The sequence below is a fragment of the Anticarsia gemmatalis genome, chromosome 2, assembly GCF_050436995.1.
Source record: "Anticarsia gemmatalis isolate Benzon Research Colony breed Stoneville strain chromosome 2, ilAntGemm2 primary, whole genome shotgun sequence".
NCBI lineage: Eukaryota > Metazoa > Arthropoda > Insecta > Lepidoptera > Erebidae > Anticarsia > Anticarsia gemmatalis.
Window position 1 is genome coordinate 7,964,051 of NC_134746.1, and position 18,530 is coordinate 7,982,580.

Genomic DNA, 18,530 nt, shown 5'->3' on the forward strand with positions numbered 1-18,530 from the left:
TCAATAATCGGAAGATATATAAACTGAGACTCTTCCTTCTGTCCTCCTTGCAGAAATGTATTTGTCCTTAGAGTTTCAGTATTTCCAGTGAGATTTCTCGATAGCATTCCCAATGCGGTATTGTACTTGACCACACTAGGTCATAAATGGATGTAGACTGTAGGTATTTCTTATACCTTTTTACCTTAAAGCTTAGGGTCTGTGTATATAACTTTGCTGATGACAACTTACACCAACAGGATAGAAATGGATAAAATAGATGGGATACTGTTTTTCAACAAAAGAAGTTTAATAAATAGAGTACATTCTATTCAAAATGTAAATGTACAACCACATCGATATTTTATTGGTTAGATTATAAAAATTGGACCACCTGTAAGAAGTCCGTATAGTAGTGTAACAATATTACAAACAAAAATCTCTACATAACAGAACTTACAGACATTAGTCAACTTTATTTTATACATACTATAGTACACGATTATTTAACATAATATTTACCTTATACTATATTTATACATTCTATGTATAGTAAGATAATAATTTTTCATTTTGTAATAAGTTAATAAAACTATAAAATATTCTCTTCAGTAAAATGTTAGGCATTTATAAGGCTAATGTAGGTATTGGAAACAATATTTGGTGGCTTTTACGGTTTCTTTAAATACAACACGAAGTATGTACCTATGTAATATATATCTTTATTTAAAAAAGCACTTTGTACTTGGCTTTAATTTTTAAATAAATATTAAAATGATTAGTTCGTGTAAAAATTTCATGATCTTCTACAAAAAGTGTATAAAAATATAAAACCATAGAAAAAGAAAGCACAATAAAGTAGAATAATTACAAACAGCACTGAAGCTAAATAATATAATTACATTCCCACGTCAATTGATATTGGTTTTAAATTGTTGTTTCTAGATTATCCTTGAGATTCAAATAACATTTGACGAAGGACCAAGAGATACTCAACAAATATTTTGGGAAAAACTAATTATTAAAATATAATATAACGAGGCGAACAGATAAACAAATTCATCACTATTCTAACGAATTGAAAATTAATCTAACCATAGAAATAATATGATAAATTTTTATGATCTATCCACCTCAAAATGCAAAGAAAATCAATGGCAAACGGTAGGTACATCGTAATATAACTTCTATAAGTTATAAACAGCATCATTAATGACCACAGATTACTTTCAAGCCTTGCGGTTGCGTGGAAGAGAACGCTAAATATAATTAAGGCCGCCAATTGTACATCGTTATCATGTATTTAAAAACTAGCCGCCCACCGTACCGCCTTCACGCAAATATTTTATTAGCTGGATGTAATATCAATATAAATCATTATAACTGCATTTCATAAGTTTCAGAATTTATTGAATATCTTGTGTTTATAAATTCTTGCGAGCACCATGGAGTTTGTTGTAATCAAATACGAATTACATTAGGAATATAATTATGTAAAAATAAATATATTCAGCTGCAGTTGTTTAAAACATAGAAAAAAGATTAAGTGGATTAATGATGCTGTCAGAAAACCAACTCATAAGTTCTAATTATGAAATAAATTAGCTGCTCCAATTTACATAGGTTACACTCCATTTTAAAAGTCTACAATAAAAACAGTCGATAAAAGTGATTATTTTGCGAAAAAGATGAGAAACAAAGTTTCCATATAATTTGTCTGCAATTTGATGGACATGTGGCTGGATGCTGCCAACATTATTTTCTTGTGAATTGATAGTCCAAACATCTGTGGGGTCATATAATAAGACTATAGAGCCAACTACAATTATTTAAATGTATATTACCAGCCATCACGGTTCCATCTTTATCTAATTCATCATTATAAACAGAATGTATATATTAAATACTTTATATCTATTTATGGCCTACACTAATGCATGTCAACAATATAACTTCCCTTTATTTATTTGTTAACACAACAATATCTAAAATATCTAACAACGCAAATAAATAATTATGATAGTTGAAGTCAATTTCGGGATAAAATCATTGTTTCAAATTCAATACAAAGTTACAGACTGTAAAACGGAATGTTTTAACTACTATTGCAATGTTTTAGCTAAATGACAATACAAAATGAAATGCCCAGTTTATAAAGAAATAATCACAAAATGTATTACAGAATTGCATTAAATATAGAATAATATACATTTGGATAGCAATAAATTAATTTTGGCCTCAGTATAAACAGATTTTGGCATTTAAATAAAGACTTGATTTAAAAGCTAACTGATGAGTATAATCAAGAATATCTTAATCGATGGATGAATTTCACTATACTTAATAATTATACTTTTCTTAATTCATATATCATTTTCATAAACTATCGCTGCAAAATAACTTTAATGCATTCCTAGCTTCATTACTCTTACTTAAGTTTAACTAGATAATCTTATTTACAATGTCTATAAAGTAATTGTTCAATCATTATTAAATACAACATCACCTTATACCCCTCGAACGAGAGAATTTCTCATAGAATATATTCTGTCCATAACAACAAACTGCTTATTCGTGAGTCGCAAGAACGAAGGCAAGCGAGAGCGTCAGTCTACCCGAGACGATTCTGAAAACCCGTCGTCGAGGAAACTTTGTAAACTGTGCGCCTGATGGCTCAGGTGAGAACTTAACTCGAAACTGTTCTGTTCCACAAACGTATTATGCACGTAAGGTTGTTCACGAAATTGACCAGATGTCCACGGATCACTTAAATCGTCATTAGGTCTTCGAACACTACTATCGAACGAAGGTAGGCCGGGCCAAGTTTGCGGCGACGGCGTATTGAGCATAGTAGGAATGTTGTCGACGTGCTGTTGAATCTGCGAAGTAGGCTCCGTGTTGAACGACGGTGTTCCCCACACTAGTGACTCGATGCTGGAGGTCGTGGCGCTGCAAATCTGATTAAACCTATCTATTCCCCATGAATTACTTACATCGGGCGTGGGTGTGTTGTTGTGCATCAGATCGGGAGCCTTAGGCACAGATCTTCCGTATATGTCCTGTTGCTGCCTTCCAGCCATTGTAAGTCTCGAAGTCGAACCTCCGTCTGGACTAGGCAAGTGACAATCCGGTCGCATCATGGGGCTATAGTTACCGACTCCTGGGCTCTTTTTATTACTATATGACACATCCACACTCGGTCTAGGCGAATAAGGGCTTTGGTGCAAACGATCTTGTCGAGACATAGGACTATACTGTCCAGGGGTTTTATTAGGATTGTTTCTGAGACCGTCAGGCTTTAAACCTACTCCAGGATCAGGACTAGCGTGGGTAGATGGATGCGGTGAAAATGGTTGATTGTGTTTGGGCATAGGACTGTAGTTGCCAGTGTTCCAAGCATTGGATTTTTGTAATTCTGGTTTAACTATTTGACTTGTGTCTGGACTGGGCTGAGCTGAATAGGGACTAGGTTGCGAGGAGTAAGGGCTCGGTTGTGTCGAATAAGGACTAGGTTGCGTTGAATACGGGCTAGGTTGAGCGGGGCTGGGCTGAGCCGAATAGGGACTTCTTTGCGTCGAGAATTGACTGTCCTGACGAGGCATGGGGCTATAATTACCATAATTCCAGCTATTAGGATTTTTTATACTCTCTTGTTTGATACTATGGGTTTCAGGACTAGGCTTATTATCATGTGAAGTGGTAGGACTACACTGTTCTATAACTTTACCATGTCTTAATTTATTGTGACTTTCTAACCTACTTAAGGGACTGGCTTCAGACTTATGCGTTGGAGTAGTTTTGAACTGTCCTAGATTCCAGGAGTTGCAGCTCTTCTGGCTGTGATTTAATAACTCGGACTGAACCTCGGGACTATTTTGTACTTGACTGTCTGGTTTGGGGACGGGACTGAAATGGGGACTACCGAGATCTCCTTTAACGGATTCAGACCTAGGTGTGGACGAGGAATCCGGCCTGGATTGGGTTGCGGGGCTCAGTAATTTGGGAGTTGTGTCTCTTATCGATCTTTTGCCCTCAGACATCGCGTTTATGCTTGTGGACAGTTCAGACGACTTACTGTCTGGGGAAGATCTCACTGGCGTCTGCGTCTTGGGAGATCGTTTGTCAAGCACATTCGAAGTAGACTCTGAAATGCTTTTGGGCTCTTGGAAGACTGATGAGGACGTGTCTTTTTTCGTCGATTCTGATTTAGAGTCTGATTTATCGGAATCCATCGAAGGTTCTTCCTTAACCGTTTCAGACTTAGAATCAGCTGCGGACTTTTTGACGTCCTTCTTTGACTTTCCACTTTGCTCAGCATTTTCTTCTTTGGCTTTAATTTTTGCCGGATCTAAACTGTCCTTTAGATCTTGGAGTTCTTTGCCGGTGTACAATCGTTTCATGCCTCTGGGGAGAGCACGACACGAACTAAGGTTCAAAGACTCAAGAAGTGGACACTTCTGTAATACTTTTTTCACAGGATCCAGGGACACTGATGAACCGCATAAATTCAACACCCTGCAACAACATTAAAGGTTAGTTCGCTAAATAGTTTAGAGTTAGATTATGTTAATGCCATTAGTACAAACGAGTTGTATGGTGTGGGGTACCTGAGCTTGCTCTCAGATGCTTCGGCGAGCGCCGCGACGGCATCGTCCAGCCTCCTGGTGGCGGAGGCCCACGACAAGTCGAGCTCGATCAGACTGTGCGACCATTTCTCGCAGATCAGCTCCAGGCACGCGTTGCTTTGACGAGTCACTTTGCAACCTGCACATAATATGTAAGTTTTTTATATGTAAAAGCGACCTGTACCTTATACTAATCAATTCAGACTTCTCAATATCGCAACAGCAGTGCAGTACCAGTGCATTAATAAGTGAAAGACTACTTCGCAAAGTTTCGAATCCTGGTCTAACTCAAAAGTTTTCAAAATGAGAGGGTTGTTTGTGTTCGTACCGCCGAGGAAGAGGTGCTGCAGGTCCCAGGCGGGCACGCGCACGAGCCCCGAGTCGGACAGGCGCTGCAGGCCGCGCACGTCCAGCAGGCGCAGGCGCGTGGCGCCGCGCACCAGGCGCGCCAGCGCGTCGTCGCCCAGCCGGTACTCGCCCACGCCCACGCTCTCCGTGGCCGCCTCGCCCGCGATCGACAGCTCCTCCAGCGCCGTCCAGCCCTTGCACTCCATCTGACCACACCACAATCACGTCAGTCCGGTAAACTCGATGTCTCTCTCGTGACTAGCCGTAACAATCAAATCATTTTGCCGACCAGCAGGAAAACTACATCCAACTTCTTTTCATTCTTCCTAGCACCAAAGTTTTAGAATCTTGGTAGTATTTAAAAAAAAAACAAAAGTGTGTATGTATTTATTCATTGCCAGTTCCCAGACAAAAATACAGTCAACGCCTGGCCAAAAATATTATACGCCACTATAGTAAAATACGATACAATCGCATAGCGCGGTTTAATTCAATTCCAAGCGAGGTCAAACGAGTCTCAGAATTTTTTCGCATAACGTAATTACACCAGAAACAAATGAGTAATTGACATTGTATAATAAAAAACAAGTTGCAATGATTTGACAAAAATGAGAAGCTACGTACCGAACCAATTTAACTAAACGAATTACTTGCAACCATTTATATAATTTAGGCAATAGCAATAATATGTAATGCAGCGAAATTAATATCATCGGTCAGAAAATAATCACTGGGTTAAGCAGCCTTAACGCGGACACTTTGTAGATGGGTGAACGCTTTTATTTTCTAATTCATTACTGTCCCACTGCAGGGCAAGGGTCTCCTTCCAAACGACAGGGAGGGGTTAGGCCTTGAGTCCACCACGCTGGCCAAGTGCGGGTTGGGGACTTTGCATGCCCTCAATAAATGTATTAAACAATTTTTTAGGCATGCAAGGTTTCCTCACGAACGTGAACGCTTAGTAGGAATTTATTATAGGCGGCGTTGGGCCTAACTTTTCTTGCAGAGAGACACCGGATTATTTTTATTTGTAAAGATATTTCATGAAGGGTTAAGTTTTTTTTTTTTAATTCCCCAGCGGGTTAAAACCACCCCCTGTGGTAGTTAATTGCGAAGCAATGCGCAAAACTTACTGCTATTTGATACAGTATAAAGGTTAAGGTTCTAGTGATATTACCTGTTGCGATGTAGTGGCATTCTGCAGCACGAGCTGCGAGTTGGCGGCGCGGAACACCCGCATCTTGGGGCAGCCCTTCTGCATGGCCTCCAGCGGCACGGCGGCCGGGTGCGACGCCGCCAGCGTGCCCGATATGTCCAGCACCTCTAGGTTGCTACAGTGGTTCTGCAACATTATGTGATATTATTTAGAAATTTTTCCCTCAAGTAAGAAAGTCAAAAGTATTTTTTCATTTCTGATTAATAAAATAAATAATCTTTATAATAATTAATTCCTGAACCGTCCTATGTTATAACCACTTGGTATTACAGACGTCATTCTACGGCCAACTGGCTTTACACATTATAACCAGTGAAATGGGGGTAGCTCGGTTGCTACCTCAGTCTCAACTCATGCACACTCAAAACTCGGTCTAATCAATATGTTTTTTACGTCGGTGCGTTTGGTGGATAATGGCAAACTAATGCGAATCTCGTAAAAAACATGGTAATGCAGAGTTTTTAAAGGCTCCATAATACTACTGCTATATTAAATTATATGAAAAGATTGAATTACCGCTATCGACATCAGTATCTGCGGCATAGCAACGAATTTGTTATTAGCTAAGGTGAGATGCGTGAGCCGCGAGCCGAAGTTCTCCGTGATACGAGCCATGGAGGCAGCCGACAGACATGTGCTCGACCCACCGGTCTCGGACTGAAACAATACAATATAACGATTAGTATACAACACTAATATAGTTCATATTCAATAAATGACTGTTTTCATACAGGAAACTTTTTGGATTTTCCATCTAACATTATTGTGAACTATGAGTATTAATTTACTATAATGAGTTAATACTATAGTTTTCTTCATAACACAAATATGTAGCATATCTGGAAAGTATGTTTCTTCATGTAATAGTGATACTAGCCTAGTTAATCAACCGGCTGCGATTTCGTTCCCTTGGTAAGATTACACAGAGCCAATTAACCTATTATTGTGAATATACAGGTTAACATTTTATCATATTTAATCCCTATCCTTCCAGCAACTTAAGTCTTCGACGCCATCAATCATTTGTAGTAGTAAGTTTAACGTACCGTAAGAGACAGATCGATCCTCTGCAGCTTGGGTAAAGCTTGGAAGAGGTCGAAGAGTTGTTCCGAAGTGATGCGGCTCCAGCCAGCGACACACAGCTCCACTAACTCCGGACAATAGTCCGCCACGCACGCCAGCACCCAAGACACATTGCTTACTTTCCATTGAGCTATGAACAAAAAGTAACTTTATTTAATCTATGCTAATATTATAAAGATGAAGAGTTTGTTTGTTTGGACGCGCTAGTCTCAGGAACTACTGGTCCGATTAGAAAAATTCTTTCAGTGTTAGATAGCCCATTTATCGAGGAAGGCTATATGTCATCACGCTGCGACCAATAGAAGCAGAGTACCAGTAAAAATGTAACAAAAACGGGAAAAATTATGATCCACTCTATGCGCGAGTCAGCTAGTAATCAATATAAGACAAAAATAGGTATGATTCTATATTTCAGTTTCTGTAGTATAGTCTTCAGCAAGAATAGATATAAACGGATGTTTTCTATCATGTATTTGTCAATGTCAGTCAAATCATGTCCATTGCTAACTTTGAAAATACACTACAATAACTGTGATAGGACGGATATAATTATTATACCGGCAATATGTTTCTGTTTTCATAAATAGTATTACCATAAGTATAAAAATATAACATTTTATACACATTATTATTGCTGGTGACTGTACAAAAAAGCAGTTTGTTATGTATCACTTTCACGTCGTCCATATGCGAAGCTTGCCAATGACTGCCAATAACCTGTCTACTAGGCTTTATTCAAAATTCGTAAAATCTGTACAAAATAAAACCTAATGAGAAAGTGAGTCAAAATAAATACGTACCAATATTTAAACTTTGACATTGCGACAACCGGTTTTCCAGGAGCCATACGAGTTTGTAGTCCGTTTTACATTTTTCACTCGTGTATTGCGCAAGATCTACATTCCTCCACAATTCAGGCCTACAGCTTACACTGTGCCATAACTTACACACTCTACCAATCCTGAAAAAAAAACAAGTTTTATATCTACCGCCTTTTTGCAAAATACTTTGTATATTTATCTTGTCGATATTTACCTGATCACAGAAGGCAAGGTCCCTTGTGGGGACACAACATATTCAAATATTTTTAAGAGTATCTCCGGAGGTATATTGTATCCCCAGGGACTCTGTGGTCCAGTCTCCTTGCTTACTGCTGTACTAATTCTAGTTCTTTCAGTCTTTTCACTTTTCTCTGTAAATACAAATAACGTAATGAAAAGTTTGCTTAAAGGACTTCAAAACAAAAGTGAACAATTAACATAATTCGTTTTAATTTTGAGATAAGTTGAAGTAGGTATCGTAAAAAGCGCCTAATTTATTATGCGTCGAACGAAAATACAGTGTTTTTAGAGATCACGTTAGCTTTATCGCGCAAAAACTGTCGAACAGGTTTCAAAGGAATTTTCACAGATAGATGCACCACAATGAAACGGTAAGAGAAAACTGTTCTCATCGGATAATGTATCGTTAAATTAAAGTAGACTAGCAAGAATTAAAGTAGCAATATGCATTACATAACGGAATTTCATACAGTTGAACACAGTTTATTTATGTTCACGTGTTACACAATAAAATTAACACGATTAACTTCGAAATTAATATAAATATTAGCATAGGAAGCTTATAACATCTCCCATTAAAGAAATGAGAATCTCACTTCCGCTCTTTACATTCACGGAGATTCACAAAAAATCTGTAAATTGAATGAACGCAAAATATCTCAAATTGATTGAATTAGAATCAATCTGGAATTTGCAATCATTTTGATATTTTGGCCGGCACAGTTGAATTGTTACTTACTTTTACTTTTAGAAGTGGTTGTCTTCTTTTGCTTGGCAGTCTTGGGCGGAGGATTGCGCGGCTTCGGAGCGGCGACGCTAATAGCAGCGGCGGTGTCGCCGCGGGATGGATCGTACTCCTCGCCAGAGCTCACGCTCGCCGGCGATGCTGTCCGCTTCTTCTTAGACTTCCTCAGACCAATGTCGGCTATTGACGTCGGCGTTGGAGTCACCTGTTATTTTAATAATAATAATAAATTCCAATAATTTGCTTCATTGATATGTGATTGTGCATTACGATTTTAACGTTGCTATCTCAGCATTGGCTCCGTTCTTGAAGGCAAGTGAAATGATAAGGTGGTAGTGTGATATAAATCAAACCGCGTATTATGTATGTAGATACTTTTTAATAAGACGCCATGCACTATATCGGATTACTGGGAGAACATGACGAATCAGGTTGGGTGAACTAACGTTTTCTCTTGTTGAGAAGAATAAATAAAACGTGTTTTAAAATTGCGCGACAGAAGTATCGCATGTGAAACGGGAGCAAACTGATAAAAAATGCAAAGACCGAATTTAGCTGTTCGCAAGGGTTTCGTATCCGTTCAGTTTTAACTTTAGTATCATACAAATACTGTTTTTGTTTGTGTTATTTAGTAGAGAAATACTATAATAAAATGAAATATCTCACTACAAATAAACTCATTAAAACTTGACCAAAATAACATTGTCAAAATATTGACCTACTTAATTATTACTAACCACAACGTACGATAGAGATGATGATGATGAGGGCTCAGTAGCTACCATCACCGAGCAAGTCAATAAACTTGTGATCTGAATTGTCGCATAATATTATATAATATGTTATTCTTGTTCACAATGAATGCACTAAAAAATCTATTCAAGGATCACTGTACAAGGGTTTAACATCCCCAACCCGCATCCGGAGTAGTGAAGGCCAGGTACTTTCGTCCCCTTTAAAAAACCAGTAAGTCGCCCTTTGTGAAAACAACATAGACGGAAAGAGCTTATTTGCGATCATAATTACTTATTCAATCTTTATAGCACACACGTTTGCCACCCTAAGTTACGTTTAAATATAATAACATATTTGGGGGCACTCTATTCAGCATCCTTTAAGAATTTGCTATGGAATAAACTGAATAAGATCATTTCATCAAAGTCCTCACCCTTCTTTTTAATGCTTAGCAACAAGATTTGTGGAGTAGTTGGATGACAGATAACGTTATTTTAGCCTAATTATATTGTATTCCACAACATGATTAAGACATCAATTTTTGAAAAACGATAGATAGTGCTTAACTACTGAAAATGTGAAGTCTGTTTGGCCTTCTTTCATATCGAAACGAACCGATTTTGATAAAAAATTTAGGTATGTGTATATTATATCTCGGTGCAGGACATACGCTAGTTTTTTATTTTATTATTGATTATTTAAAGCATAGGTACTATAAATTGCTTAAAATTGTAATCTGCTGAAGTGCGGAACGGAGAATGCCACGATAAATGTCAATGGATGATTTAAACGAGAACACTAGGTCAAGACTAGATAAAATAATTAGGTACCTTGGTATTTATAGGCTGTGTGTATTTTTTTTTTTTTAGGAAAGGTTCGAACTAGGTACTAAAAGTTATTGAGTCTCTGGTGATTTAAAATGCATATTTTTTTTTACCATTCGAATTTTTTATTGTAATAATTAACCGGAAAATCGTTTAGCCAATGTTTCAGATTCGAAAAATTTAATGAACCTTTTAGACCATCAGCCTCACACCTACTCATTATTAAGACTAATAAATTAATAGGTAGGTACTCGACACAAAACCTACATAAATAATTTAAGTCAATGCAAAAGCAGTAGACAACTCAATTAAGATCCTCATGATCACTATTATAGGGACATAAAGTACAGACTACATAATTGAGCTCCACACAGAAGGTCAAGGGTACAAACTCGAGGTAACGCATCTTTGACTTTTTATCTTCTAACGTGCGTCGCCTCTGATTTGCGTTTTAAAATTAATTGCTTGCTACAATGAAGAAGAAAAGATATCAAGAGTGGATACGTGTAACCTTAGAGCAGGGGCTCCCAAACTTTTCTTGTTCCGGGACCACTTTAATATTATTATTGTAAGCAGGGACCAGTATGTAAGTATATTAAAAATAAAGTGTAATAATAATCTTGAAAACTTTAAATTTTTACATCATTTGCGGGCAATATTTTGACTTCCATGGACCACTGGTTGGGAACCACTGCCTTAGAGGGATACGAAATCTCTAAACCGCTGTGACCAGCATTTTAATACTAAAATATACTAGGTAGATAATATTACAATATATACAATACCTATTATAAAGAGACAGTTTATTCTTGCTCAATACAAATAAGAATCCAGAAAACGTCAAGAAGTCTACCTATATAAGATTCGCCTGGCTGCTACAATATGGTGTAAAAAACGATGATGTTTTGAAGTTATGTGCAAAGATAAGACTTAAAAGTACAATGAAGAAAAGAGTTATCAGGGTTGTAGTCAAGTACCTTTACTTAGGTATAAGACAATTTATAAAACCTATATTAATTTAAGGGATATGTAACTCTCACAGCAGCTAAAATCTTTAAACTTTATTATTTTTTTTGTTAATGCTGCGTCTTTTTCTAAAATGAGGTGTTTATTATTTACCTATTTTTCCTCCACGGCCCACCCTGTATATTATGAGGGTTTCCTTCAAGTAAAATATACATGAAAAAGTATGAGTCGTGTATGTATAAATACTATACAATACAGACTAGTGTAAGCAACTTAAACATTATGTGGGACTTTCCCAATATCAATGTCAACATACAACTGATGGTTGAGTGTCATGTCTAATGTACAACCCTTGGTTATTATAGTTAGGGCCAGTTTTATAGCATATAAACCAGTTTCAGGTAACACTATCCAATAGATAAGGTGCAAGCAAATATGAAAAAATCAAGTCATAATAAGCTACCAATATCTAAACAGAAGTGGTGGGACCAACCATAAGAACTGTAAGGGCCATTTTCAGGGTTTCAGAATAAGTGTCAGATAGCCTGACTAATCTATAAAGCAACATGAAATGTAAGAAAAATTTTGTCAAATTGATAATTGTTAAACTAACTGATACTTACACATTATGCATAATTTTCTAGGCTTAAGGATAAGTGTCAGATAATATAATAATAACCAATATAAGGTGACATGAAATTTATGAAAAAGTCTGTCAAACTTCTATATTTTCACTAACTGAAAGTCATACAGAAATGGTGACACCAGCTATAAAATTTTAATGTTGTAATTGATTAATTAATTTAAATACTTCAACCAGTCTAACCAATAATGTACAGGTACAAAACTCAGGCCCAGCGGGAATGCTACTGCAATAATACAAGAGTACCTAGATGAATACTGTAAAAAAGTCACCATCAAAGCATTTATTTGGTTCACGGGCTGTGTTTTTCCTCATATATTTTGGGCATTCCCCTCTGTTAATATTTTTTAATATGCAGATACCTACTACAAAATTTGACCAGAAAATGATAACCAGAGTACTATCTTGCACTACATAGTGAAATGTTTAAATTATCTAGATTATGTCCTGCTATATGGTCACATATACACAACTATCTTTTGTATGAAATTTCATAAAAATATATGCATTCATGTATCAGGTAAGTTATACTTTATAAAGATACAACTCAGTACCATTTTTTTATAATTCTGTTCAGTTATCACTCACCATATCTTAGGAAAACACAATATTTCACATAGTCATACTAAAAATGTAAAATACTTCCCATTTTGGCTGACTGGCTTCTTTTGGTCACAATAAAATGATACAAAATATGAAAAATCATAGCATAAATGCTGAACACTACCTATTTTCAAAAATTTGATAACCATAATATAATGACAAGCGTTTTTAGAAATAATCAATGATACTCGCTGCCTACAATCACTTATAACTTTTGTCTTCTGCTAATGATAAATCAAATTGGCAAAAGCAGTTGAAAAAAGAATGCATATTTAAATAATGCTCCTTACAGTTTACAATGAAAACATCTCACCTAGTTTCTATAGCATAGCATCTAAAACAAGTTATTAAACCAGCCAAAAACAAGTTAACATTAATTAAACTTGAATGTATAGTTAGGCAACTGATTCTTTAGTAAATTTTTAACAGGGTCATTACTTACCTTTCAACTTTTAATTAAAATCAAGATAGCCACAGTATAACCAGAAAAAGATGTTCTACTACACTCAAATGATGTTCAGACTAATGAGGAAATAATCATTGTTTTCTTTATGGTTATCAGTGCACTGCATTGTTAGTGGATACTAGCAGATTTCAATACTGTAACACTTACTTGGAATTATACCACAATAAAATGCCACAACAGAATTGTAAATAAGAATGACATTGCAATATGAAGTCAATACAGTAGCATGTTAACTGTTTTGAAACATTCTGTCATCAACACTCACAACTTATCACTAACATGCAGTGTCATAAAAGTAGTATAATATTAATTATCAGTAAGAGTAAATAAAGAGAAAAGTACTCACAGTTTCATGAACACTTGTCCTCCTAATCTTAATCTTCATAGAGTTTGTATCCACAATCTGACTGTGATATGTGGTTGTACACTCTGATTTCTTGGATTTCCTTTTACTACGAGAACTGCATATGCCCAACATTGAGCGAGGTTTGCCACTACATGGTATGATTGCATGAGTTCTTTGCTCCTTAGAGTCCTTTTTACTCTTTTTTGTTGATAATTGACTAAGTTCATGACTGTAGGGTTTGCCACTTTGGCGCAGCATATTTGTTAACGGTAACTTTGAATTGCGCTTGAGCTGTTCATCTTCGGAACTTTCACTTTCTTCTGCGTCTTCCACTAGCTCCATCTGCTCTTCTGCCGCTGACTCCTGACTGTCCTCATCATCCTGACACTCACTACTACTCACTAAGTTTAAGTTTTTACCACCTTTCACTTGTGACAGCACAACACTACTTTTTGAATGTTTCCTATGTGATGAATCTTTTGATGAGTCTTTTTTCCTTTTACTTTTAGGAGGTAAACAGCCGTTCATGGTTGAGGCTTCAGAACTCTGTCGAGAGTGGTGCTTATGTTTTCTGTGTCGCGGCCGAGTGGGACAGGGAAGTGCCCCATTGGCCACTTGCAACTTTTGATTGGCGATGTCGTCGATACTCTGTTCGAAATCGGTTTCCAGCTTGACGCAGGACACGGTGTCGTCACCTTCCTGGTCTGTGTTGGCACCTGAATCGACTGACGCCAGTTTAGGCAGGCGAACCTCTGGGAAGAGATCCTTTCTGACGGTGAGCCTCGCGGCCTCGTAACCGCCGTTCACAGGACTTGATCGACCAGACATACCGCCCGCCTCCCGCCGCCCTCGCGTACAACTTCTACAAACCACTCACCTGTCCGCGAGGTAAACAATCAGTTTGACACATCACATTTTCACTTTTGTGACCAAGCAATTCACCGATCGTTATGCGATGGCTTGAACAGGTCAATGATTGTCGACAATTGTGATGCAAAACATTATAATTTCTTCAGTTTACACTTCTTGTGAGTCCCAAACATCTTTTTTTCTTCACATATTCGCGTTTTAGGTCATCCATGTTCATGTAACGTTGTGATTGCGAAAAACAAAGTACAGATCATTTTCGCGGACACTTGTACTTGAATATTTGGTGATGACACATAAAATGTCCGATATTCGAAAGCATGGACATAATACACTCTTAATTTTAATTATTTTCGTCCACTGCGAGTTGATGAAAACTGTTGACCTTGTTTAGAAGCTTATTATGTTTCAAATTTTAATCAACAGATGCAGACATTGTCACAAAAAAAAGTTGTACTCGTTTGAACGCAGTAACCTTGGTAAGACGTTTATTTTACACTGCAAACATAATCTTATTCTTTAAAATATGGTAAAATGATCTTTTATCAATTATAATATTGGGTTATAATATTGAAGTGGTTTAATACATTTTATTCATAATATTAACCATTTATGAGAAAACAAAGGCAAAATGGCAATTTTATTAAACACTTGAAAACCTCCTTTCAAGCATAATCACAAATGTCAAACAGTGGTGTTTTCTATTTCGTATGCTAAACATTGTTTATGAAAAATCAGAGATGGCACCACTTGTTAAATTTACAGAAATTCAATACCTACACGAAGATTTTAGACATTTTTTTGCTTTGCTTCTCTTTCTCTCTAATGTAGGATATTGCTTGTTGAGAATTATTTATTTATAAGAATTAAAATGATCCTGTTAGATTCATTGCTTTAATGTCAATAAAAACTTAGAAATGCTAAAGTGTAGGCGATTTGTGACGACGTGTGTGTTGTATGTATTGTGTGTGACGTTCATCAATAGTGATAATGATAACCTACACGGTCTTTCTGTAGCAGAGTATATATCGGGTGAGTCATATTTATATTTATTACATTTGCTGTATATACATAACGATGATCTCATACATAAAATTGTAATACTGGCTTACACTTCATTGCTATGCTTATTATGTCTCGAAGACGATGTAGGTACCATAGCTTGTTTTGTACGAAGTATTTTATTTCTAAATAAATACTTTTTTGCCCATAATACTTCAATACAATATAATTTAATTCGAGGAGCCAATAAAGTGTAATAAGTTTATGATTATTTTCTAACCTTTAATCATGTTATGTTATGGAAAAACTAAAATGTTAGTCTGTTATTTCGTTAAGTAGGTTCCCAATAGCCTAAGTTCATTGTTTTTTAGTATCGGAATAGGTATCTAATTTAATTGCCTATGTCCAAAACAGTATCTATCATGAAAACATACTTGTATTGCAATCATAGATAATTTTTAAACCAAGGTAGGTAGTAGTAGGTAGGTACTTTTATTTAGAAACATTCTATCTTCCCTGCATACTCCCAACAAAAAAAAGAGGTGGGTACCTACCAACCTATGTATGGCCAAGATTGTGTTGTGTTAATAAAGATGTAGGTACTGTATCTATTTAGGCCATAAGTTGATAATATAATTAATTAAAACATTGATTGGAACCTAGTACAACTATGGCTCTCTGAAACATTATTCTTCATCAACAATGTTTAAGTATAGAATAATGCTTCAGCATTGTAAGTCCTGATTAATGTTAAGGCATTGTAGAGTAGCTGTAAGTTAAGCATCCTAATCTATAGGTAGTTAGGTAGGTATAATACAATCTCATTGGATCCAGGTGTCCAGTAATATTATAATCTGCCATGATGACAGACAACAAAAAATCATTATGCAATAGGAAATAATACCTTCCTAGATAATTAGGTATGATAAATTAGTTTATGTTTATTTTTTAACCAGCTCAGTAGCTATAGTTAAGAAACCTTATTAGGAACAAATGCAACATAGGTATATGTAGGTACCTACCTACTTATGTATAAAAAAAAAAAATATAAGCCTAGTGGTTACCATAAAATGATCAATAACATCATGACCATGAGCAGTAACCTATATTTTGCCATAACCAGGATAATGCTTTTACAAATGGTTCTTATCACTGAACTGGATAAGGAAAAGTTCGCGTTACTAATAATAAACATGTACCTATATCAATAAACAAAAAAATATCGAGCTATTTTTAATACATATACGAAATCACGGTTAAAATCGCGTGATCTTTTAATGCTTTAGGGATGATTCGGAATAACTGGCCAATAATGGCCCAGTCGGGTTCTGAAACGTAACGTATCTATACTAATATTATAAAGCTGAAGAGTTTGTTTGTTTGTTTGAACGCGCTTATCTCAGAAATTGCGAGTCCGATTTGAAAAATTATTTCAGTGTTAGATAGCCCATTTATCGAGGAAGGCTATAGGCTACATATCATCGCTACGATCAATAGGAGCAAGTACCAGTAAAAAATGTTACAGAAACGGGGAAAATTATGTTCCATTTTCTCTTATGTGACGCAAGCGAAGTTGCGCGGGTCAGCTAATCTTTTATACGAGGCAGTTATTAGATATCTATACTAATATTATAAAGCTAAAGAGTTTGTTTGTTTGTTTGAACGCGCTAATCTCAGGAATTGGGAGTCCGATTTGAAAAATTCTTTCAGTGTTGGATAGCCTATTTATCGAGGAAGGCTATAGGCTACATATAATCGCTACGATCAATAGGAGCAAGTACCAGTAAAAAATGTTACAGAAACGGGGAAAATTATGTTCCATTTTCTCTTATGTGACGCAAGCGAAGTTGCGCGGGTCAGCTAGTCTTTTATACGAGGCAGTTATTAGATAGTGCATGAACCGTGTCCCGTCCAGCAGACACCTTACGAAGTGCACCTATATTACCTACATTATATACCTCAGACATTATAATCTTCAATGGCTATGACCATAAATATTTGGGCAGGGAAATTATTTATCAGCCTAATTTTTTATTTATGTTTGTTGTGTGATCCGAAAAACGAATGCATAAAATAATAACTGTTAAATACATATGCGGGTAAAATATTATGAGTCGGGAAATACCAACGAACATTCCTACTAAGATCTATGTAAAAATTAGCGAGTACCTACTAGGACTTCGGTCTTAGAGGCTTTTTTTTGAGTGTCTGTTTCTGTTTCCCACTGCTGGGAAAAGGCCCCTGTGGCTTCTATTTAGAGTCCCCTTGGTTGCAAGCTGCGTCCGGCATCGTTTATAATCTACAATAAAAAATAAATAAAAGACTAGATTCCCATTTCACCCATTCATCGGCAAGAAATTTTAATATTGGCTTTATTTGAAAGTATGTTTTGTTACCGATAGATTAGCTACTGAAGTTACAATACCTATTTTAATTCCAGTAATAATTTTCACGAAGAAATGTTTTACAAGTCATGTCCCACCTCTGTATTGTGAACTTTTACCTACACCTTATATTCTAATTTGAGCGGTGCCAAAACCTGCGTAGTTCCTGTTCTCATTCGTATGAGTGAAATCATCGTGAGGTCATTATACTTGTATTCTAAAAAAATGTACTCGTCATGCACAATAAAGGTAGATGAGCACATCATCAAACTAAGTTGAAACTTATGTTTAAAGAAATTGCTTGATGGCCGCACCCGATTCTTTTTATTTGAGAAAGTATTTTCCGAGATAAACGAAGGACACAAAGATACTTTTGCTTTTGTTTGGCTTAAAATAACATTGAGAATCTCTACTATGGCTGTCCTATAAAATGGGTGCTGGCTTGGTTAATTTTATTTTACAAATAATATGGTTTCACTCTTAGTAATTGGGTTAATCTAAAATTTTCCGTCACTCTACTGGATTAATTTCTCGTTAATTATAGGAAAACCTAAAAAATATGTTTCTTTATCTATTTTTGTACAAGTACTCTCAAAGTTTCCATACCATATTACATTTCTCTTTAGGCTTTATTTTG

The 18,530-nt window shown here is 36.1% G+C and overlaps 2 protein-coding genes across 5 annotated transcripts in view; one reads left to right on the top strand and one right to left on the bottom strand.

The window, feature by feature from the left end:
* Positions 1 to 57: 57 nt before the first annotated feature.
* LOC142983068 (uncharacterized) lies at positions 58 to 14,968 on the bottom strand. Its single transcript, XM_076129890.1, has 10 exons — positions 13,641 to 14,968; positions 9,052 to 9,262; positions 8,287 to 8,443; positions 8,052 to 8,212; positions 7,215 to 7,381; positions 6,685 to 6,825; positions 6,130 to 6,294; positions 4,933 to 5,158; positions 4,587 to 4,743; positions 58 to 4,494 (listed from the first exon to the last, which is right to left on the bottom strand). Exons 1-10 carry the CDS (start codon positions 14,466 to 14,468, stop codon positions 2,586 to 2,588), a joined length of 4,122 nt encoding a protein of 1,373 aa, XP_075986005.1. The 5' UTR covers positions 14,469 to 14,968; the 3' UTR covers positions 58 to 2,585.
* Positions 14,969 to 15,275: 307 nt separating this feature from the next.
* Positions 15,276 to 18,530, top strand: part of raw (NDT-like domain-containing protein raw) — a 42,914-nt gene continuing 39,659 nt past the window's right edge. For 2 of the 4 annotated variants that reach the window (XM_076129971.1, XM_076129981.1), the window contains exon 1: positions 15,278 to 15,539. The gene's annotated coding sequence lies outside the window, so the exon portion shown is untranslated. Of the gene's footprint in view, positions 15,540 to 18,530 lie in introns of all 4 variants that reach the window. The other 2 variants (XM_076129931.1, XM_076129964.1) reach the window with 2 other exon arrangements.

Excerpts from the sequence above, each read along its gene's own strand:
- LOC142983068 (XM_076129890.1), bottom strand. The coding sequence starts at position 14,468 with ATGTCTGGTCGATCAAGTCCTGTGAACGGCGGTTACGAGGCCGCGAGG. Across the intron at positions 6,295-6,684 it reads AGATACTGATGTCGATAGCG|AACCACTGTAGCAACCTAGA; the intron begins GTAATTCAATCT and ends ATAATGTTGCAG. Across the intron at positions 4,744-4,932 it reads GCAGCACCTCTTCCTCGGCG|GTTGCAAAGTGACTCGTCAA; the intron begins GTACGAACACAA and ends TATTATGTGCAG.